General features: G+C 35.0%; 4 protein-coding genes and 1 long non-coding RNA gene across 10 annotated transcripts; 3 read left to right on the top strand and 2 right to left on the bottom strand.

Moving 5' to 3' along the window:
* Nucleotides 1-344: 344 nt before the first annotated feature.
* LOC124444690 (HIG1 domain family member 2A, mitochondrial-like) lies at nt 345-1,484 on the top strand. Its single transcript, XM_046995322.1, has 2 exons — nt 345-522; nt 668-1,484. Exons 1-2 carry the CDS (start codon nt 411-413, stop codon nt 844-846), a joined length of 291 nt encoding a protein of 96 aa, XP_046851278.1. The 5' UTR covers nt 345-410; the 3' UTR covers nt 847-1,484.
* A 900-nt stretch (nt 1,485-2,384) lies between these two features.
* Nucleotides 2,385-3,284, bottom strand: LOC124444691. The gene is made up of 2 exons (XR_006947996.1): nt 2,885-3,284; nt 2,385-2,697 (listed from the first exon to the last, which is right to left on the bottom strand). It is a non-coding gene; the product is annotated as an uncharacterized LOC124444691 (long non-coding RNA).
* Nucleotides 3,285-5,654: 2,370 nt separating this feature from the next.
* LOC124444689 (ras-related and estrogen-regulated growth inhibitor-like) lies at nt 5,655-11,019 on the top strand. 6 transcript variants are annotated; one of them, XM_046995315.1, is made up of 5 exons: nt 5,658-5,986; nt 8,587-8,781; nt 9,680-9,736; nt 9,948-10,015; nt 10,203-11,019. In XM_046995315.1, the coding sequence occupies exons 1-5, from the start codon at nt 5,956-5,958 to the stop codon at nt 10,833-10,835; spliced, it is 984 nt and encodes a 327-aa protein (XP_046851271.1). In that variant the 5' UTR covers nt 5,658-5,955; the 3' UTR covers nt 10,836-11,019. The 6 variants fall into 6 exon arrangements, with proteins under 6 accessions (XP_046851273.1, XP_046851271.1, XP_046851277.1 ...); XM_046995321.1 differs by lacking the exon at nt 5,658-5,986 and adding an exon at nt 6,200-6,214 and having other exon boundaries at nt 8,590-8,781; XM_046995320.1 differs by lacking the exon at nt 5,658-5,986 and adding an exon at nt 7,762-7,904.
* Nucleotides 11,020-11,322: 303 nt separating this feature from the next.
* Nucleotides 11,323-20,218, top strand: LOC124444687 (armadillo-like helical domain-containing protein 3). Its single transcript, XM_046995313.1, has 27 exons — nt 11,323-11,700; nt 12,072-12,128; nt 12,265-12,330; nt 12,694-12,774; nt 13,291-13,398; nt 13,474-13,519; nt 13,620-13,666; nt 13,764-13,838; nt 14,076-14,162; nt 14,435-14,491; nt 14,567-14,610; nt 15,002-15,062; nt 15,243-15,289; nt 15,387-15,468; nt 15,584-15,659; nt 15,761-15,853; nt 15,949-16,007; nt 16,435-16,500; nt 16,586-16,655; nt 16,848-16,908; nt 17,107-17,278; nt 17,609-17,735; nt 17,983-18,073; nt 18,217-18,295; nt 18,799-18,915; nt 19,342-19,456; nt 19,976-20,218. The coding sequence occupies exons 1-26, from the start codon at nt 11,494-11,496 to the stop codon at nt 19,432-19,434; spliced, it is 2,169 nt and encodes a 722-aa protein (XP_046851269.1). The 5' UTR covers nt 11,323-11,493; the 3' UTR covers nt 19,435-19,456; nt 19,976-20,218.
* LOC124444688 (zinc transporter ZIP13-like) lies at nt 19,510-22,578 on the bottom strand. The gene is made up of 10 exons (XM_046995314.1): nt 22,202-22,578; nt 21,314-21,418; nt 21,102-21,244; nt 20,825-21,004; nt 20,660-20,749; nt 20,519-20,569; nt 20,382-20,444; nt 20,199-20,259; nt 20,022-20,121; nt 19,510-19,890 (listed from the first exon to the last, which is right to left on the bottom strand). The coding sequence occupies exons 1-10, from the start codon at nt 22,470-22,472 to the stop codon at nt 19,818-19,820; spliced, it is 1,137 nt and encodes a 378-aa protein (XP_046851270.1). The 5' UTR covers nt 22,473-22,578; the 3' UTR covers nt 19,510-19,817.
* Between the last annotated feature and the right edge of the window lie 287 nt (nt 22,579-22,865).

The following is a 22,865-nucleotide window of genomic DNA, read 5'->3' as shown; positions in this document are numbered from 1 at the left end:
AGAACATTTCTATTCCATTTAGCCGCCATGATAGATTTCTAGAAGATAGTGTATCCGCTTGTCAATCATCTTTTCAATTTCGATTTCCCCTTTCATTAATTCTTTAATTTTACAATCTAAATTAATTAATATAGAATTGAGGATAATCAATTTTTTGTTGTAGCGTTGGAAAATTTTAAAAGAGTTGTACACATTACTAAGGTTTACGACTGAACAATTAAACATAGCTATTCAATCATTTCGATGAAAAGCAAACACAATGAGAACTGTTAGAAAATGTCACATTTCATTAGCTGGAAACAACATAACTGAAGGAACCGCTGTAAAAAATTTTGCGGGCACTGGACTCCAAATTCTTTTGCCTTCTCTAATTCTATGGTTGAAATTTTATTTTGGATTAAAAAAGAAGAATGAAACCAGAAAGTGAAGCAGAAGCCGATGACTTCTTTTTCAGCTATAGACAAGAGTCATCCAAAGAGAAACTGTGGCGAAAATGCAAGGAGAATCCGTTTGTCCCCATAGGTAAGCTGTAAAGATACCTCATTTACATACCTCAACCTCTAGTGTTATTGTGTATTTCGTTTTGTCTCAAGCATTGATTTGCAGTACTTACAGGTAAATAATCAAATGGCTGACAAACTTTCAATTTATTTCTTCATTGTTGCAGGTCTTGCTGGTACTGTAGGAGCATTGACATATGGACTAATCTCGTTCCAGCGAGGACATTCGCGTAATCAGCAGAACATGATGAGGTTAAGGGTTATAGCTCAAGGATTTACTGTGATTTCTGTCGTGGTTGGTGTGGCCATTATGCAGTGGAGAAAGCCAGAAGGAAAGGCCACATGAAGCAAATGAACTTGAAACTTGTGAAAAGAAATATTTTAATTTATGATATTTACATTGCTAAAGCATGTAATTGGATTTCTGTCAGACAGAATTGACAAATGGAGTCATAGGGGATTTTAAGAAAGAGGGTTTTTTGGTATCAGGTGGGTCATCCTGAAGAACTTTTGATATTTTTATGTAGCATGAGCATTCTAGGTTACGTTAGAATTTGTTTCTGGCCAAAGCTTTAGAAAATGAGATAGAAAACATACTTCATCAATTACTTTGTTTGTTTATTTATCTTAAATTTTGAGTTATAAAGACAGAGTCAATTTTGGAGTATGTTTTCTTATATCATTCCTACTTCAGGATTATATTAATTCTTACTTGAGTATTTATGTGACTTGTCCAAGATCAGATACAATTGTATTTGCTTGAAGCATTTTGCAGTATGTAATACAAATTTGCTTTTTGACAAAAGCACCCCCCAATGTTTTGACACTTTTTGACAAATGCAATCTGTATCAGGTCTCCTTCATATACTATACAATTAAAAACTAACATTAATCTATGATGCTATATATGTGTTGTAAATGGTTACTTCTTAACATAAATTATGAATCAGGGACTATGACGGGTCCTGGTTCATCAAACCATGATAGTAGTTTTCTAATTTTCTAACAAACCTTACTCAGTGAGGCACATACTCCCAAAAAACTGAAGGTGTTTACATTGTGGGACGGATGTTCGAAAGCCCTCTCCAAAAGTTTTGTATCCTTCACCACTTGGGGGTGCCAGCCTCCCATACATCCCGTAATGTTCACATTAATAGCTGGGCATCCTCTACCACTCAAGGGTGTCACACTGACTCAACAATTATTTTCAAAGCAACATCTTTGGTGATGCAATGAAATTGTTCTACAAGGCAGGATGTCATTTTTTAGATTGAATGCTGACGTCATGCACTAAGTTGTTCCTTCAGCATCATCTGCAGAGACAGGTAACTGAAATCATCAGTTTCTATGAACATAGCTATAAAGCCCCCAAAGTCTGGTCTTTAAAATGTCCAACTGATATCAAAAAACGCTACATTAAAAGTGGTGATTTTATTTTTGGCTTGATGTGCAGCAGTCGTTTCGAGAAGAATATTTGCTTGCGGTAATTGATATGGTCTGCGGGATTGCATCAACAGTGATAAGACTTAGTTGTCGCTGTCTTGTGATTTGCGCACGTATTTTGCGATAAACAGTTGCCAATTCGCAACAATTAGCCACTGTTTCTTGATAACGATGTGGATTTAGCTAAATGATTTCAACATAAATTATTATCGCGCTCGCATCAACCCTTTGAATAGAATTTTTTAGCACATGCGTCTGTATTCTTAAAGATCACTCACACTCACAGTTAGACTTTAGAATTTCGCTTTCTCTAATCAATTTCTCTTTTTACTAAAGTATATCAAATTAAGCATTCAACTGAGTGAAAACGACGTCTTCAATTAATTATGAGGTGATTTCGAAATCACATCAATGGAGATGGGAGTGACCATGTCACCATGCTTTTACAAGACAGGCGATAAAAGTTTTATTTTTAACATACAAAAGTTTCACATAGGTGTTATCCATTTGATGTCAATCCCACGCAAATCTCATGAAAAAAAAGATCGAAGTTTTTTTTTTAATCTAAGTGCGTTCGATAAGACATCGTTAAAATAGCTTGTCTACACGAAGTCATAAAGTGTTGATATAATGCCATTGTAAAGATCGAATTTAACTTAAAGCTTGCGAAAGGAGGATTTTCATGTTTCCGGTGCTCACTTGTCGGTTGGATGAAGTTTTCAACAGCATAATCACGATTTTTTCTCTTCGAAACCTGATGTTAGAAAGTGTTGAAATGGTTATTAAATTGTTGATGAACGAATGTACTATTACCACTACTATAAACGACCAAAGAATTAGGCTTTTATTTAAAGTAAATAAAGTGTAAATTTTCTTATATTCTAAGAAAATTAAGCAAACGAAAGCAAATGAAAGCATGTACAAAAAGAAATAAGAGAAACCTGATTCGAAGACAGTTTGCAAATCTTATGTAATCATCATTGCAGTATTAGTACAGGACATAATTAACAATTTGAAATTTGACCGCTGGACTGAGAAATTCATAAGTCATTGATAGTGTTTTTGATAGTTTTGTGTCCCAATACCAAGATTCAAAATAGTACCCAGCACAACATGTTGTTCGGTCCACTTTATGAAAGGGAAATATGGTTTACTATGCGCATAAAGACTAAGCGACATATGGAACATGGCATCATTGTAAACCTCACTCGTGGTCCACTTTTTGGGTATTTTCTCTTCTAAAACTTTTGGTTTCGGGCGATATGTGACATTTACGTAATAATTTGCAAAATGGATTAAGCAGGAAGAGAACGAAGTAACACCTGTTACGTATTATTTACGCAATATGTGTGTAGATTGACACTTTAAGAAAACAACATACGTCCTAGGATTGCTATTTTGGGATCCATACAATGTTAAAATTATATCATTTCCTCTTATGGCATGGCCTGCGTCGATAACAGGGGGGGGCAAGGGGAGGATCTGTGGGGAATGTGCGTAGAAACAGACAATTGCTGAACAAAAAAAACGATGCATAAGACGATTATAGATCACGTTTCCCAAATTATGAAGCTGTGCACGTCACTGATTTCTTTATATCCCGATTTATAAAAAATTATTTTTGTAACATATTTTCGTTGGTCAATTTCATTACTGGACCTTATTTTGTAAGATTTAATCTTGCCTCACAACATTTAAACCAATAGCAATACGTGTGCTACGTGATCGCTGCTGCGGTTTGTTTTGAGACTGGCTTAGGACATTCATAACTTACTCGTTGAAACCTTTTCGGCGTGTTTTTACCCACTCCTTTACTTACACGTTGAAACCTTTTTGACGTGTTTTTACCCACTCGTTTACTTACTCGTTGAAACCTTTTGGCGTGTTTTACCCCTCGTGTACTTACTCGTTGAAACGTGTTTTACCCTCGTGTACTTACTCGTTGAAACCTTTTGGCGTGTTTTTACCCACTCGTTTACTTACTCGTTGAAACCTTTTGACGTGTTTTTACCCACTCGTTTTACTCGTTGAAACCTTTTGGCGTGTTTTTACCCACTCGTTTACTTACTCGTTGAAACCTTTTGGCGTGTTTTTACCCACTCGTTTACTTACTCGTTGAAACCTTTGACGTGTTTTACCCACTCGTTTACTTACTCGTTGAAACCTTTTGACGTGTTTTTACCCACTCGTTTACTTACTCGTTGAAACCTTTTGGCGTGTTTTTACCCACTCGTTTACTTACTCGTTGAAACCTTTTTGACGTGTTTTTACCCACTCGTGTACTTACTCGTCGAAACCTTTTTGGCGTGTTTTTACCCACTCGTTTACTTACTCGTTGAAACCTTTTTGACGTGTTTTTACCCACTCGTTTACTTACTCGTTGAAACCTTTTTGGCGTGTTTTTACCCACTCGTGTACTTACTCGTTGAAACCGTTTGGCGTGTTTTTACCCACTCGTGTACTTACTCGTTGAAACCGTGTTTTTACCGTGATGTTGACAAAATGTTAATGAGAATTTTACGAGCACACTAAACACAACATTGTTGATTAGATTTAAAACTTTTTTTCCCTAACAGCGTTGACAATAAATTTTTCAACTATTTTTATGACAACGGTGTGCAATTAATGACGACAAGTCAGAGCTAAAACACTCAAAAACATCTGAAAATGCTCATATTGTGACGAGGGAACATCTTCAATTTTTCCCCCATACTATTTTTTCCGGATACAAGTCATAAAGTTTTTGTTCGTCAACCTTAATTAAAAACGCAGCGTGATGCGAGCGGATTACGTTTTTTTGAGCTATATTTTTTTGCTGGTTATCGTAACTGTACAAGGTCGTTCTCTAAAAATCCTAATTTGGCATTGTGGTACATGTATTGCAGTCACGAGATTTATGTTTTGTGACATCCACTATCGATTTAGCTAGTGTTCGTTTTAAGCGAATCACAGTCAAATTTTAGGTCTCAAGCTTCGGACGTGGTCGTGCTGTTCCAGGCTGTCATAAACAAGCTCATTCATTGAGTGATATCATTGTGTTATTTCATTTTACAAATTTTTTCGCCACACAAACTCTGATAAGAACACAGATATCAAAACAATTGTATTTCACGACATACTTTTAATGCACATCGTTGTGCACACGATAAGACAATTTCATAGTTACACTTAAATATGTGCAATTTAGACATTAATACTACAGAATTTTATGTTTATAGAAGTTCAAAAGCTCCGATGTTAGCTGAAGCCCATGGCAATTCGTATGTGTAAGACAAAATCAATTAACATGAAATCGACACTAATCAATTTTTCAAGTCCTTGTATTGATTTATGAAGTGTACCATGATGTAAAATCAATTGGCATTCATTCGGTGGAGTTCTTCATAATGAATTTAATTTCATCAATATTAGCTTTTGTCACAAGATTATATGGAAATTTGACTGCGTGTTTACGGAAAATAATAATCATTAAGTTAACGCATATATCCATTATATTTGAAGTAATTTAAATGATTCATCCGGACATCTGTCTTCAAGAAGCTATTTCATGTTCTGCAATTAGTTCAGCTGGACGCGGCCTCGTTTGACCTAATTCTAGGTTTACTTATTATTAAGTGCCACTTGATTTCTATAGACAAAGATATTTTAGCTAATTCATAACTCATTACTATTTGAGCAACAGTTCGGTAAATTCTGTGATTTCTTAACAACATAATTTTTCTAGGTCTGCTGTCAGATCAGGCTCCCAGATATAGTTTATCCTATGCTCTGTCTGTGCAGGGATTTGCTGCGAAGGCATCTGGGATATCTCTTGCTGAATGTTGCGTGCGTCAATTAAACTCGTTTACAATAACCGAATGTTTTGTCTAGGGGGAAGGCGGTGTTGATTGTATATCGCTCTGCACGTCACCCGAGCTCAGCAATAAAGAAACGAACAATCGAGTGGCGTTCATCAGTTAAGATCAAGGTCAGTCGTGGGCATCAACAAGAATAACAAACATAGAGAAAAAAAATGAGGAAAGAAAGGCGAAACACAAGCAAAGGTTGGTTGCATTACGTCGTTCTGCGTAAATGCGCTGCTGAATGGAAGAAATATTTTGTGTGTTCTCTTTCTTACCATCATCTTTTTTGACATGTTTATTTTTTATAACTCTGAGGAATATTTTTAATTTGAATTTTTTTTCTACTTCTCCTTTTCTATACCACTTTAATCCTACATCCTTTGAAAAGAAGATACAACTTGTGGTGCATGGCACTTACCTAACTAAACTGTATGTGTTGAATGAAAAAGATAGTTCATAAAAAACTATCAATCTTTCTAAGTTGCTTCTAATACTCTATTTGTGATTTGTTGCGATCTAGTCATGCATGATTATACTCTATGAGTTTATTTCAAACGGTGTTCTGTTTGAACTTCTTCTGTTTATTCATAGCTGTGTTCACGCGTGTGTCCGTTTATGCACGAATTTGTGAGTAAATTCCTTATGAACTACTCTGGTGATATTCCTATGCAGCCTTTTGGCTTTCTCTTATGCTATACTAGCTATATCTTAGTAACTGTCCTGTTTGACCACTGTCCTTGGTCGTTATTGCAAACGGAAAGAGAGTTGTTGTTCTCTAATTATTAACGTGAATGAAAATTAATTTGCACGCGGGGGTGATGTTAAAAATGCCATACATGTCATAAATGCGTTGTGTAATTGTGTAAACAAGATGTACCTGTTAAACGAAATCTTCTATGTTTTCTCAGTAATCTCTCCACGGCGCGTTTTTAATGCAGCGAGAAGCCATTCTGTGTTCACAGCGATTCTGTCAGCAACTAACTTAGGATATGAAAGATAAAGATAGATAAGAGCAATATCAAGTTTGTTTTGCTAGCTTAAGTTGGAGTCTTTGCATAGTTTTGTAGTGTTTGTACTATTTCAGTGGAGTAAACATTCTAGAAAACTGGATGTGTGAGAAAGCTTACTTTTATTGGAAAAGAAATTCGAGTAGATTTTTGAATTTTTTTTTGCATTTTTATGGAGATTCGATCCACATGAAAGTGCTGGGAACAGACACAAGCTGTTTAATCTGATGTTTTTTATCTTCATTTTTTTACCATTGGCTTGAATAAAGTATGTTGAAATAAAAACTTGGACACGATCAACCACGATGGCAACGATTCCCCCCTAATGTAACAGTATAAATGAAAGTAGCTTTATCGTACATACTTTAAATACATGCGTTTTCCAAGGAAATTGTTTACATCGTCATGACGTAATTGTTTGGGAAGGAATTTATGATTGTTTTGACATCTGTTGCAGTTGAAACTTTTTTAAATAATTAACGATGTTTTTAATCACATCATTAAACATGTCCTTTTGTGGATTTTGGAGGACGTTGTTGTCACTGACGACCCAACAAATAATATACAATTAAATTTTCATACCACACCTTGAATTTTTACGAGTTTGATTTATATGATGATGTCCTTATGAGTTTTATCTCTTTTCATACCAAACGGGGGCGAACATTAAGGAGATGGGGGCGGTGTATTACACACTGATTTTGTGAAATATTTATAAAATTCGGCCCAGAAACTTCTCTTGGACAAAAAAGTTGGTCCGCCTTAAATTATGGGCTCTTCTATAAATTACAGATAGTACAATATTCGGTCACATGACGTATAACATCCCTCGTTTTTTTTGGGGGGGGAGGGGATATCTGCCCCTGATGCTCTTCGGCATAAAGAGATGAAGATATAAGGCCATGTTCTAAGACACAAGTGTAGTGTTCAAAGATTTGGGGTTGTATAGTTGTGTGATAACAAACGAAAATTTCATCGTTTCACGTGAATGATGAGATATCTTGAGTATTATTTAAAACAGCTGACGCCCATGTAATGAACAAATTCGATGAAGCCTTTCCGTTTGTAATGAAGGAATTCTCCATTACGTTTTACATTTCTCATATTGTATGGTAAATCATTAACGAAGGAGATGGCTGAAGAAACAGTTAATCTTTTCCACATGTTTCCGTTTAGTAGAAACAGGAAGCATAAATTGTTAGTGTTCGACTTTTATTAGTGAATTACTTTGACTTAGAAAGCAAAATTTTTAAATCTTTCAAAAAGCTTTATGATGAAGCCTTATGCTATTCTCGGCTTGTCGATCTCCATTTAAGTTCTAATGAGCGTTACGTAAAAATATTGTGTACACTATATTTTATTAATTTCACATGTGCATAAATATGAAACTAATTGTTTTCGTGCACATGATGGGTGATAAACGGATCATCAAATTCATTTCTCATTTATGCGATTTGCCCTCCGGTTTCCAATCTCCTTGAAAGAGATTGCGCTAAATCTATTATCAGTTTCTTGGCGTCTGACATCCTATTCGTTCCTTCCAACTGTTATACCGGAAAAAGAACAGCCTGGTTTGTCCTCCTAATTATAAATATGTCATAATCATCTATAGTGCGTTGTTGCACGATGTCCAACAGTTTGTCTTATCACGTCTCATGGCCCTCATCAAACCTCTGAAGACATATCGTTCGGATCACTATAAGTAAACAATGAGTAGACTAGCGTTGAATAGAAACGGCTTGGCCTTTGTCTACTAACGTCGTTTGGTATTTGATTTTTCATTTTCTTTATCAGCAGGTAATCTGTTCGGTTTGTTCTTTGAGATGGATGGCTTGAAACGACGAAGAAACTCCAAGCAGACAAACGAGATATCGTCTGACGTATTTGTCACAGTTGCTCCGGAATTGGAAAAGAAAACGAAAAGCCACAGTCGTAGTCAACGAACGTTAAAAATTGCCATTATGGGGAAGCCTGGGGTTGGCAAATCCGGTTAGTCTCATGCTATACATTTGTCTGATTCACTGATTGTATCTGCCTGAGTGTTGTTCACAGGTCGTCTTGTATTTGTGAAAGCATGTTGATTGGTTGTAATCTCAAACAGAATCATCAGCCGTATATATTCGTGGCAGGGGAGTTTGCATGTAAAATACTCTACGAGGATCGTTAAGTCTTTGATTTTCTTAAATTCTGAGGAAAGATTCCGTTCACCGAATTTTGTGATACTTTCTCAGATTTCATCATTTGCTGATAACTTTTTGTCACTCGAGGATAAATGAATACAGTAAGGTGGCATAAAAATGTAAACAATTTATGACAACATTTTATTAAAACGATTTTCGACAAGATAAGAAGTTTCTTGAGTGTCCGTTTAACTCAGCCTTGTTTCTTTAGGATTTTATTGAAGCAAAATTTGCACGTTGAGCATTAGAGATAATCCAGATATAATGTCATCATACTTACCATTCATGCATGGTTTTACTGCACATACGTTGGTGTTGATACACGATATAGACTTATAATCAGGAGAAGCAGACAATTTTAAACAGAACGAAATAAAGCAGACTCAGAATACAGACATCTCGTTTTCTTGATATTCACACTGTTGTCTACACTCTTGTATCGTCTTGAATATCAAAAAACGAGATGTCTGTATTCGGAATCTGTTTTATTTTGATCGATATAGACTTAGTAATGTGGTAATATAATAATGTGCTTATAAAAGGAAGACACGTACATGTCAAACAAATTTTAATCTGATTATATTTGCCTCTACTTTTCGTTTGATCAATCGTCAGGCTGTATAACGCTTTAGTTGTATATTTCCAATCGTTTTAAGATATTTGTTTTCACCAGACTTTCACTCAACGAATAATATTTTTTTTCTCAGCTTTGGCAGTACGTTATCTGACAAAACGTTTTATTGGTGAATATCAAAGCAGCGTTGGTAAGTCTCTTTTCAACAAAAACGTACACGTTGTATTACAACATTGTTTCGGTATATCACTCCATTGCATGCAAGCTTTGATAGCATAAACGTGAAAAGGTGGTTGCAATTGCCATGGTAATTTTCTTTTAGGATAGGTCTTCACTTTTGAGTCAATTAGTCTACATTGAAGATGTACTCTTTTGACATGTGTTTATTATTAAATTTCTAGAATATCATGCTTCTACTGAGTTTGAAATTGAAGAGGAGAAACTTGTTGTGGAAATTTTTGACACTTGTGTAAGTAAAATTATCGATTTTACTCTCAACATTATTGCCAAAACATATGCACGTTTGAGTTCGTCAAAATCGTACTGCGGAGATTATGTATAGTAAAGTTTATTATTAAATTAGCACTTACTCACAAGTCTTGTTTCAAATTATTTTTATAATTGCACTGCTAAATGTTTTATTTAATTTATTTTAGGCATCAGAAGAGAAGATAAGCAAGCACATTAAATGGGCAGACGGTTTTATTCTTGTATTCTCGATAACAGATTACTGGAGCTTATACGAGGTAGCTCGTCTCTCGTCCATTATATCACAGACTAAAAATGACAAGAAAACACCCATAGTTGTTATTTGCAATAAAACGGACATGGAAAAGCAGAGGAGAATATCTAGAACGGAAGCAAACCAATTCTTGAATGATCTTGGCAAGCCAGTCTTCCAAGCATCAGCTGCTAGTAGTTACGACAGCGTACGAACGGCATTTGACGAAACGTCACGACTGGTGTACAAGTGGAAGTTTGCCGATGGACGAAAGCGACAAAGAAGTCGTTCAGGCAGTATTATGGATCCATTGCGCGACGCTTTGACTCGACTTAGCAAGTCTCCATCATCTGAAGAAATACCTTACGAAACACGTCCTCGCCACAGTTCTGTGGACTTATCTCAAGTTTCACTTGTTGTTTCACCACTGGGTAGCATAAAGGACGGGAGATGTTTGTCTGAACAAAAACCTACTAAAGACATGCATAGGAACAATAATTTTTTACAAATCCCTTCTTTCGATCAAGTCATTCATTTTAAGAGAGAGCGTAGTCATAGTTTTGCTTGAAAGTTCCCTACGTATTCTCTCAGTATGATGATTGAGGACGAGTAGAAATGCAAGGATGCAGTGTTTCCTCTGGGGCAGATGTCGACAAATCAGTCAGAATTGATGCTTATTGCTTTGCGTTATAACATTGTAAATATTGTAAATAAGTAATAGAAAAATAAAAAACGGTATGTCGCTGATGTAACCAGTCTAATTAATCTCCCTGTTTCTCCCTAGGCAAGCATTCTTTCTTGTACTCAGATCCCTCGGGCTGTTATCGGAATTTCTTCGTAATGGTATTACCTGTTACTGGGATCCAACTATAAAAAATTTTTGCATGGGTTCGTTCAAGACCAGAACCTTCTTACAAGCAGCTACGAAATGAATATATTTTAAAAAATGGGCAAGTTTGAATGGACAATATGAAACAGTTTTTTTGTGACTTACTGCTTTCTAACCGTTAGTTTGGTAATATTTGCAACTGGAGGTACTTCATTTAAGCTGACTTTTATTACTTCACTGACACTTGTTTTGGGGTTTGAGTTTTGACCTACGAACAGGTGTCATGTGACAAAATGGTTCTCTGAGAATGTTTCGCAAGTTTGAAACTTGGTTCGAAAGTGTGGTGTCAACTGTCAAATAGGATTTTAATACAATTGATGTGGACTAAAATACGATAATGTTTGCAACCGTAGCATCAGCAGCAAGTCTTTCTAGTCAAGATTTGAGCAAATTTACAAGTGGACAATCTGTTCGTCCTGCAAGACACGTCACAATACCTGAAAAAGATACGAAAATGAATCAGACAACTGTATCGATACCAACATCACCAAACAGGTTGAAACCAAAGGAAAAGCTTATTGGATTCTATGATAGCTTACTGCAGGTATATCTAGGACCATGTCCTGTTACATTTTGTATTCGATAACAAACCAAATAAGTCAAGCAGAGCTGAAGATATGAATATTCACCCTGACCCTCCCACTTAACATTCTAGTCTCACCCCTGCCCCCTCCCCTATTATGAAGTATGGACCTCAACCAATTCAATTTATGTTTTTAGTGTTTTCAAGCAATGTTGACAAAGTCTAAATAGAAATGTGCAATAACACACTAAAAAACATGCTCAAAGTGTGAGATTTTAACTGAAGTTTTATAATAATTTAAGTTTATATCTTGTATGACCTGTGTTTGAGGCATGTGTGTGATAAAGTTTTCAACTTTTCCAAGGGCAGAAAAAAAATTTGTTTTATTATAGGGTCATGATCCAGGTGTTTCAAATTTTAATTTTTGGCACGAGTTCTTCTTGTTGAAGGTAGCGTTCTGTGGTCTTGTTCAAATTCATAAATACATGAAAATTAATTTTCAGATATACATACATAATTAGTTGTAAGAGTAATTATAGAAGTAATTATAATTGTTAGAGACTGGTCATTTCTTTTTGCTTATAGGTTAATGCAGAATATTTGGAAGGCTTGATAGAAAAAATGACTCCGGGTGAACTTATGGCTGTGAAGGTAAAAAACCAACTCATATTGCATTCAGCTTCTTATCAGAATTCAAGGAATAAGAAGGATGTGATTTTAAAATTTCTTAATCTCTTTTGAATGCCATACTTATAAGAAGAGGCCATTTTTATAAGAGGCTTTTGTTGATACTGTATGTCATAAATTCCTGTCAAAGCTATCTGCTCAATCTTTAAGGTAAACATAAGGAGATTGTTTATTAGCAGCTTCATTTCAAGTTGTGTTAAATTTGAAATATAACTTTTTTCTTACTATCTTCTATTGTTTACCTCAAATGTTGAAGGAAAGATGATCACCTCATTTCGAATTTCTTTTTACTGGTCATGTGATGAATTTTCACTTTAATTTTTTCAGGCAAATATCAATCTTCTGTTTGCACAATGTTGTGTTGCACTTCAAGATGATTATCTATTAAAGATGGTCAATGCTCTGCAGGTACTTAGTCTCTTTACATAAGAACTTTAGTTGATTCATCTGTTCTGTTTATGTAAGTATGTTGTATGTATATGTAATCATTTGCGTCTGTATACTCAAGTAACATTTTATCTATGTATACTCATGTAATGACATTCATCAGGGCATTGTATGTGTGAATAATCATCTGTTCATATAAGTAACTTGTATCTATATATACTCATCTGTTCACATAAGTACCACTTTGTATGTATGCACTATGTAATACTCATCTGATCACATAAGTAAATTGTATCTATATATACTCATCTGTTCACATAAGTACCACCACTTTGTATGTATGCAATATGTAATACTCATCTGATCACATGAGTAAATTGTATCTATATATACTCATCTGTTCACATAAGTACCACTTTGTATGTATGCACTATGTAATACTCATCTGATCACATAAGTAAATTGTATGTATATGTACTCATCTGTTCACCAAAGCGCAGTGTATGTATGTAAATACATTATCAATTTTTTCAATAGACATTGTGCACTTTGGTTCGTGGCATTTATAATAAAAAAATGACTGATTGTGGATTTGACATCATCAATCTTCTTGTTGGCTTTGATGAAGCTGAGTCAGAAATGAAGGTTTAGTTTTTGAGCTCCATACAGTGTACATAAGAAGATGGTCGTGCTCAAATTTATATCTCATAATCGTTCCAGGCACTTATTGAAAATATCAATGCCATAGTTGTGGGAGAATCACCAGGTATATGTACATGATTACTCGTAAATTCTTCTTCAAAATTAGCTTTGATCACAATCACGGAATTTCATCACTTGATACATGCTTCCCTTTTCTCTATTAGTTAGTCTTAAGAATCTCTCCTTAAAGCTTCTCCTTATACTACTGACTGTAAGTAATTTTGTGCTTTGTTTGTGATGATGTGAATTAGCTCAATAAAGCTGCTTGTGGCTCTTTCTTATTAAACTTTTTCTTGCATATTATTTAGGCAACGGACAACGTTAGTCAAAATACAATCGTGGAATATCTTATGATAAACAGCGTATTTGAATCAATTGTAAAGGTAAAGCTTAAAATAGCCTTTTGAAGTTAGTAACATTCAATGATCCTGGCGCAAATCCTACGTATGTTAGTGAAGATTTCATCTGTAGTAAACTCCATTGGTCTTCAATTGCTCATTTCAGTTAGGAATGCCTTTTTTATATTGTAAGATACAAGCTACATGTTTTCTGATCTAACATTGCATGACATTAATACCAAAAAAGGTAGTTCGGTAATAATTTTTCATTGATATTCCTAGATTCTCGCTAGTCCCGTAGGTCGACAACAACAAGGATACGAAGCCATCATGTTGCTTACTTTACTTGTGAACTACAGAAAATACGAGGTAAAAGGACCAGACTCATCATCATCATCATATCTTTTCGCGCCAGGGCGATCCAAACTCGGGCTGGAAGTTTGGAAGTGTTGCGCGTGTTGTAGCAATCAGTCGAAATCAGGGACGGCACGTGAAGCCTTGCTACTTGTCCCCAGGACCAGACTTGATGTGTAAAAGGAATGTGGAGGGATTTTTGATTTCCCGCAATGATGCCACGTCTTGAATGGCAGAAATTTTCTCTTTGCCTGCCAATGCCTTATGTTGTGTCTTTCGTTTTTCAGGCATCAAATCCCTACATTGTAAAGTTGTCTATACTCGACGACGACGTTGCCCTTAACGTAAGCAAGTTTTAATGCTTATCGTTATATCTGATTGTTTCCAGAACATTCATTAGATCTCTTTGTATTTTTCAGGGTTTGGGTTGTGTCATATCGGATGTTTTGACCGAATTTAACAGGTAAGGTGTGTCACAAAAGAACTAAATGCACAAGACATATCAAAAACAATGAGGTTGACCAAAGTTTATAGTTAGCATCGAGTCTTCGCTGTTTTTATTCTTCCTGCGTTTCTCCTAATAGCAGCATGTTTACATTATATTCCTTAAAGCCCTTTTACATTATATTCCTTAAAGATGTTTATTAAATCCCCTGAAGAGTGAGCAATCACGAAACAGGCTTGTCGGGATGAATCTGTAGTTTTCGTGATTTTTTCAACATCACTACACATATTTACGCTCTGCTCTCGGGCATCGATCACTGTTTTATACGGAGAATCATCACATATAAACTTCCTACATTATATTCCTTATGTATATATAACTCGGACTGTTGTTGTGATTAATTGTGTAGAAAGTACCGCGAAAAGACTGAGCAACCTAGTGGCGGAATTTTATCTAATATAACGTCCATGGTATGAAAACCAAATTTTTTTGGGTAAAGGAATTTTTCGTTGGATAACGATGCTCGTTGGAAAATTTCATCTTTAATATCTTTCAACAAAATATTCAAATAAAACAATTCGCAGTCTATAGGCGATTATTCTTTATGTTTCGTACAACTTTATATTTCAGTTGTATTTTTTCTCTTGTAGGTCGGTAGTATTTTTCTCTCAGAACAAACACATACGTTGGACATTGGGTGCGGTGATATTTTTGTCAACTTTTTGATCTATTTCATCTGCACGAAGCACAAACTCAGCAGATTAATTACTTGCGTTATTTTATTTATAATGTAGTGTAAACAGCATGGTTTTGCTTGCTCTTTACGAAGCTGTTCATCTTAATCGACATTTTTTTACAGTTCTGAGTCACATCACTGTGAGTATAAGTAACCTGATTTAGTGACGTTGATAATTCACTGACCAATCACAGCCGCTACTAATTTCTTTACAATATATTTCTTATTTCCTTATATGGTAAAATTCTGTTACAGACTCCAAATATGCACTCAGTCACTCCACCCTTATCACCAACGTCTCCTATACCTGTCGTTGATCGACCAACACAAAGTAGGTTCTCTGTATTTGACAGCTAGAGACTGGGGCCAGCGTGATGCATTTCTTTAACACTTTTCAGTTCATTTCAACGGGTTGATATGTTTTGTTTTTAGTTCATATTCACGATGAATCAGCTGGTCAAGAGACTTCAAATTTGCTTGTGACTTTTCTCACCTATACTTCCATTGTTCTAGTCAATATAAGAGGTGAAAAAGATATTTTAGATTGAACATTTCTAACCATGACTTTCACTTATGTGAGTGCTTATGTACTTAATTTCTGTTCTTGTTTTTTTGTACAGGTGACGAGGGTGCCGGTCATGCGAAGTTATGCTTCATTATTTTGACTTGTATTGCAGAGGTAAAAGATTGAATCAATCTTGTGGTTATGTATGTACGTAGCATATATGTACGTAAAGTAAATGGTTTGAACCCGGGAGTATCGTTACATGTTTATAGCTGTAGATCGTCCAGGTTTGTACGTAGAAACGTCAGTCAATATCAACAAAAGCAGTCCTTCTCAGGACTCTACTAACCTGGACGATCTACATCTACAAATATATATGTAGATATTATACACCAAGGATGATTTTGTCGGGGAGCCCTGTTGGTACATTAATATTCCACAGGAAATTGGCTATCCTCCTGCGCCCCCTTCAAACCTTTGTGTTGTGCTGTGTACCTCTCTCCACCCCAGGAAAATCTACCCCACCCCCTAATTTTTGTCATTATACATAAACATTAACATACAATTTGTATCACAATGTGCCCTCCTGATTGATGTATAGGACCAGTATGCAAACGCTTTTTTGCACGATATTAACATCACGTTTTCTGTACCCTTATATAAAGTGGTAAGTGAACATGACAATTAGACTATTCATATAACGGCAAGGCTTTCCATGCAATGATGAATGGATGTTTGTTTAAATTGTACAGCATATGCATCATAGAACTGGTTATGATGACAGATCAAGTCCTTCACGACCATTGGCTTGTGCCTTGTTAGGTAAATGAACTTAATCCGTTGTAATGTTGTGAATTTATGTCCATGATGAATTTTTGTGTTACGTACCATAAGGGCGTCATTTAATGAACAACTTTCTTTGATTTTTGTTTGTTGAAAGTGAGTGTATATTACTTTGTTTGTTTGTTTTTGTGCGAAAAACTGATGGAGATGATTTTTGAAATGATCTTGCAGATTTGATTGTTGAATTTCTTGTCGGTCACATGACGAAGAATCTTCAAACTGATTTGTACAGGTATGTATACTAGAGTATACAATATATGAGCTTGAGTGTAGAATTTGTGATAATTTAATGAATGTTGATCATGTTAGTCGGACAGTGTGATCATATAATTGCTTACTCATAGTTGAACACGTCTGTTGAAGACTATGACTTGTTAATTAACAATTTTGTTTCGCCTTTGTCTTATGGGAAATGATTCTTTTCATATAGTAAAGCGTTTGGTATTATTCATCGGATACTTTGCTATCAGAAACGATGTCGTGTACGATTATCTTACTCGTGGAATTGCCTATGGACAGCTATGATGAACTTTCTCAAATTTCTTTTGATGAACGAAACAACACTCTTACCTAAAGTCAACATCTTTCAACTAGGTTCAAAGGTAGGCGGGAAATGCTTGTAATCTCATTCTCTCTTATGTTAAAGTTCTTATGTTGGAGAAATATTTTATCATACACGTTAGAGCGTTCGTCCCAGAAAAATTTTACCACGCAGTTATATGATTGCTTTGCAGAAAACATTTGAAAGTACTTCACTACTTCTTCTGTTAAATAATTTCTTTTAGCATTATGTATTATGTAAGTTATACTAATGTGTGAAAACAGTGCACGTGAATCATATAAAAGTAATATTTAAACATAATTTCAAAGTTATATATATGTATTTATACGTATGTATTGCCAATAATTATTAAATGTTTTCTCTGTTCCAGGTTGTAAGTATCTTCAATCTGTTTATTACGTACGGTGACACATTTCTTCCCAGTCCCTCTTGCTACGATGAATTGTACTATGAAATCATACGAGTACATCAGATATTTGATAACTTATACTCCATGGGTGAGTTCATTTGAAATTTTTTTACCATAGATCTTTGCAACCTCCAGCATACAACTTTGAAGAGAAATAATGTAGATGTTTCTTGTTGCTTGCAGTGGTGGCGTCGCCATCGTATTTAGTTCTGTTATAGAACTTTTCTATGCTCACTCGCTGCAAAACAATTAATTTCTAAATTTATGTTCTACGTCATTTCTAGAATTTTGTTGAATTTCCTAGAATGTTGCAATGTTACACTTGCGTTTTTTAGCTCTTCGTCATTCATCGTCTGCTAATGCAAACGATAGTAAACACAACAAACAATCTGCAAATAGATTGGCTGGAAGTTTAGTCAATATTCGGTAAGATTTGCTGTTATAAACATGCTCATGCTAGAAATTTGTATGGTGAAGTAACATATTAGACATTGTAAATTCTACGTAATCGCTTGTCGTCGTTTTGCTTTCGTACATTCAATGTGATGTTTCGCACATCTTTTTTTTAGAGCAATAATTCATCATTTCTCTCCGAAGGTTGACTCGTGGGCTGCCGTAAATCATTTGTCGTCTTTAACATCTGAACAGGTTTGCCACTAGTTTATATAGCTACGTAGACGTACCGTACGAAAGGTCGTGACATTCAAATGAATAAAAGATGTTTGACACATTGTTAAGGAACGACAGTGGGAGGATGATTTAACCTCCTTCTCTACAAAGGTTGTGAAACTAAAGCTTGATAGATATAGTTACAGATAGATGTAGATTGATAAACAGGTTGAAAGATAGCTATCTATCTGTCTATCTACGTATCTTTATACATCAGCACCAGGACTAACAGGTTGAAAGATAGCTATCTATCTGTCTATCTACGTATCTTTATACATCAGCACCAGGACTATGCAAACTTAAGTTCATGTTGTTTTAAAGGGAGGAAATGGTCAACGTAGATATTTTATCCTTGATGGAAAACATTTCTTTCGGCAGTTATTAAAATGTTTGCCTATGCCAAATAATGAAAGTAAATTTTGATAGAGAGCGTCTTTGGTATATTCTACATCATAAGACCCGTATTTTGCTCAATCCTCCAGGTGCTGGATGTGATTCGTGGAAACTACGACACACTTACGCTTAAACTACAAGAAAATCTTGATAACTACGAGAAATACGTGGAAAAACCAAAGGAATCTTCATTCTTCACTCAATTGGTACGCATTACTATACATATAACTCTTTAATGTTGAGATTATCAACACAATTGACTTACCGGATACCCATACAACTAGAGGTACTAAGGCTCTGGTTTAGACTAAACCTTCTGCAGGACTTAACCATTAATGTAGCCATGTCAATCACTGTTCTTTTTGTGAGTCTATGACATAGGCCATCCTGAATCATGAGCTACAGATGGTTGAGTGTAAATGGGGGTACCAAGGTGTAAGAGATGCTAAGTCATCATGCAGTACAATATCATAAATGTTAGCTTCATCAAGTTTTCCTACAATTAACCTTAGAAGTATTTGGTTGCAACCAATATAGTGAATGTAAGACAGTGATGTAAGAAATGACCTTCATAACAGAAGACTAACTGAACAAAAGTACCCCGACCTTACTTTTAAATTGTTTTTTTAAAGGTGCGTAGTATAACTGCTGATGTAAGGAAGAGTATTGCTGTCACAAATTTGAAACAGTTCACACTGCTACAGGAATTTTCATCTATCCGATGACAACCAATGCACAGATGATAAGGTAAAAATTAGAGTCAAAGATTTGTCACAAAAAGTAGCAAGGCCAATACTACATTTTAGTCTGGCAATAACAATACCAAGCATTGGTGCTTTTTTATTTCTTTGGAAACTAATTGGGTTTGGAAATAGAAAAACTAACGTTTGCATAGTTGGAGTTATTGAATACGCCAGTTCCTATGTGATAGTGCTTCTTTCAGTAAGTCACAGTATTAATTGTGCCAGTTTGACAATAAAATAAATGTACATGTTGCTATGCAATTATGACAAAGTTACATATAAAATATAATCAGACATTATAGTTCACAACTGTTAGCATTCTAGTAATTTACAAAGTTTATTTTATGTATGTATATTGATGTGTGTTAGTGTATTAATGACACCAAGCCCATTGAAGTTATACCAGCAATTAAAGATACAAGTTGTTTAAAAGATTCCCTAAAAAATAAAAGATTTCATGATTTTGATCTCATAGCTTGCAATTAACTTTAACACTGATTGTTGTACATATGTTTTGAAATAGAAAGACAATCTGACTATGCAAAGTATGATTTAAAACATTGGATTACCATGGTCTTTGCTCCTCCAGTAAATCAGGAATTATTGTGACCAATGCAATATAAATAAAACCACCCGATGTAAATGGTAAAATGAAACTGACACCACATTCTATAATTAATGAAAATGACATTATGTAAATAGATTTTTTAGTGAAAACAACACATGGTGTATTCAATAAAACTTACGAGTGCCATTTGAAAACAAACCAACTGCAGCACCTATTAAACCCCCAGCTGCCGTACAAAGCTAAAAAAAATGACAAAAGGCTTATGTAGCTAAACTTAAGAAAGTTTTCCAAGAAATTAGGAAGAATCATTTGCAAAGAAAAGGCTTTGTCTTTCAAAGTAAACAATAACACTATGTCATACCTGACCAAAAGCAGCATCCTTTCGGCGTAAACCCGCTCTCAAAAGTATTGCAAAATCTCCAATCTGCAATTTAGCAAGTAGCTGTATTTTTGGATACTAAATTATTTGTGTGTAAATTTTCAATAGTTTTCTTTTACCTCATGAGGAATTTCATGTAGTAGAATAGCAAATGTTGTTAGCAATCCAACCTGGAATTTCATGTGAAATAAAGTAATATTTGAAAAGATTAGTATATAATCTTTGTTAGCATTACAAATCATAATGTTTTCTATTCTAACCTTTTGACTAACAAGAAAACTTCCAGATACTGCAAGCCCATGAGTAAAGTTATCCACACAGTTAGCAAATAGATTAAGGTAGCCTTCAATCTACAAGATAATGTTATAAATCACCACATCATGCAATTAATGTCGCATGATTAACATACTATTGAAAGTGCAAACCTGAATGTTTCCTACTTCAATTACAGGTGTATCTTCTTTATATGAATGTGTTTTACTTTCACCAATGTCATTTGAATTGCGAAGAATTCTTTTCCTAATATCATCATCATGATTTTTTCTTGTATATCCATTGGCTACTCTACTTTCACCATTGCAAGTTTGATCATGAATTTGGGGATCCTTATGAATGCAATAAAGAAAATAAGTCTTGTTTCTCCTTCATTGTCATCATATCTTGAAAGTGTACAAGATAAATATTTTATCCGTGTACACAAACCTCTTTGATTTTGCTATTTTCAGCTTGTTCATTTTCTGTTTTCAGTGTATCCTTTTGTTGAAATACTTTTTCCAGAATTAAAAAAGAAAGCAAACCGCCAAGGACCCATATACCAATGTTCACAGTATCTTTGTGAACACTCTCTTAAGAGAAACCATGTACATTAAAAACTCTATACAATATAATCCCTAAGAATGTTTAGGTCTACATACCTGGGCTACTTAAAGCAATTGCTTCTGGTAAAAGATGAAGAAATACATCACCCAGCAATGCTCCCACTGCAAAACCTAACAACAACTTGAGTCTGTCAGCAGACACTACAAAGTAAACAAAAAGTTTCAAGGTTTTTTTGGTGCAAAAGAGATTGAAAGTTTGCATAGTTTCAGTTGTCATTCCACTCCAATTTCTTGAAGTATAATGTTAATTTGTATGGAAAAGCCCAAGCTGCTTCAAATGATTTGTCAATAAGCTTTCTCATGTTGAATGTAAATCAAATACATTAACAGCCAATCGTTTGCAAACAAGTACTGTCCAGGATTAAAAAAAATGGCTTAAGGAAATATCATAGAATGACTTTCTATTTTATGATAGTTAGACAACCAACAAGAGCACACAATGTGTTCTCTTACATTGCATTATCTTTCTTACATTGTATTATCTTTCTTACATTGTATCACAAAAAATGTAATTTACATAGTACGCTCCACACAAGACCTAAGTAAATCACGTAAAGTAAGTCTTTTGACATTTATCATTTTAATAGACATCAAAAATATAAGACGTGAAAATTCTTTTGAAATAAAAAAAAAATGGCACAACTTTCTCAAATACGTTGTCGTGGCTTAGGAACTTTCCACACAAAATAACATAAATTCTTGTTTTGTAATAATGTCGATGTTTGCAGAAGTGTTTATCAGAAGTGTCGCAATTAACGATCTTAATTATATCAAAAAATAGATGGAGTTTGAATCTAAAATATCCTCGCGTATAAAAATGAATCAAAACTTTAATCAACTGGTTGACAATTGTTTTATTAAGATGTAAAACTTTCCAGCCAAATACAATTATACTTGTATTCAAAAATATCTTCTATTTCGTACCTCCTTCGCTTAACTTCTGCCCCGTTTCAACCGATATGACGAGCAAAGGAAACACACCAGTGAGACCAACTAAAAAGGTTCCCACGAAAGCATATACTTTGGGATTGTAATCGGCTGGAAACTTGCTTGACGATTGATCATTGTTGATAACATTTTGCGTCACGAGTCCATGGCCATGGACGGTGTCGCTCGTTTCTGTGCCTATACATGTCCTGTGACTAATTAACCAAACCAGAGAAAACACGCAGAGCATGCATTTACCAAACGCCATAAAAACGGCGTACTGATTTTCCACTGATGTTTACATCTGTTGCCAGTCTTAAAAATACATGAGCTCTTCATTTAAATATTTTAATTAAACTCGAGGAAGAATAAATGAAGTCAGGGTTGATTGTGGATTGGGCTACGCGCATGCTCAGATATACTTTTTATGCTGATACTTGATGGCCATACTTTTACATCATGCCCGTGCCCGCAAGGTAAAATTAGCTAATGACAGCGGCAACGGTTCACTGTCCAAGAGCAAAATTTAAATTGGGCTGGGAGGGGTGACTAATCCCCAAATGAGGTTTCAGCACAGCAAAGATTGAGTTGGCAGGGAATGGCAGGGCAAATTGCAAAACGAATTTAGGTTCGAGCAGTTATCCATACTATGAGAAAATAC

The sequence above is a fragment of the Xenia sp. Carnegie-2017 genome, unplaced genomic scaffold (genome assembly GCF_021976095.1).
Source record: "Xenia sp. Carnegie-2017 unplaced genomic scaffold, XeniaSp_v1 HiC_scaffold_21, whole genome shotgun sequence".
Lineage (NCBI taxonomy): Eukaryota > Metazoa > Cnidaria > Anthozoa > Malacalcyonacea > Xeniidae > Xenia > Xenia sp. Carnegie-2017.
This window is presented reverse-complemented; position numbering and strand designations above follow the sequence as displayed.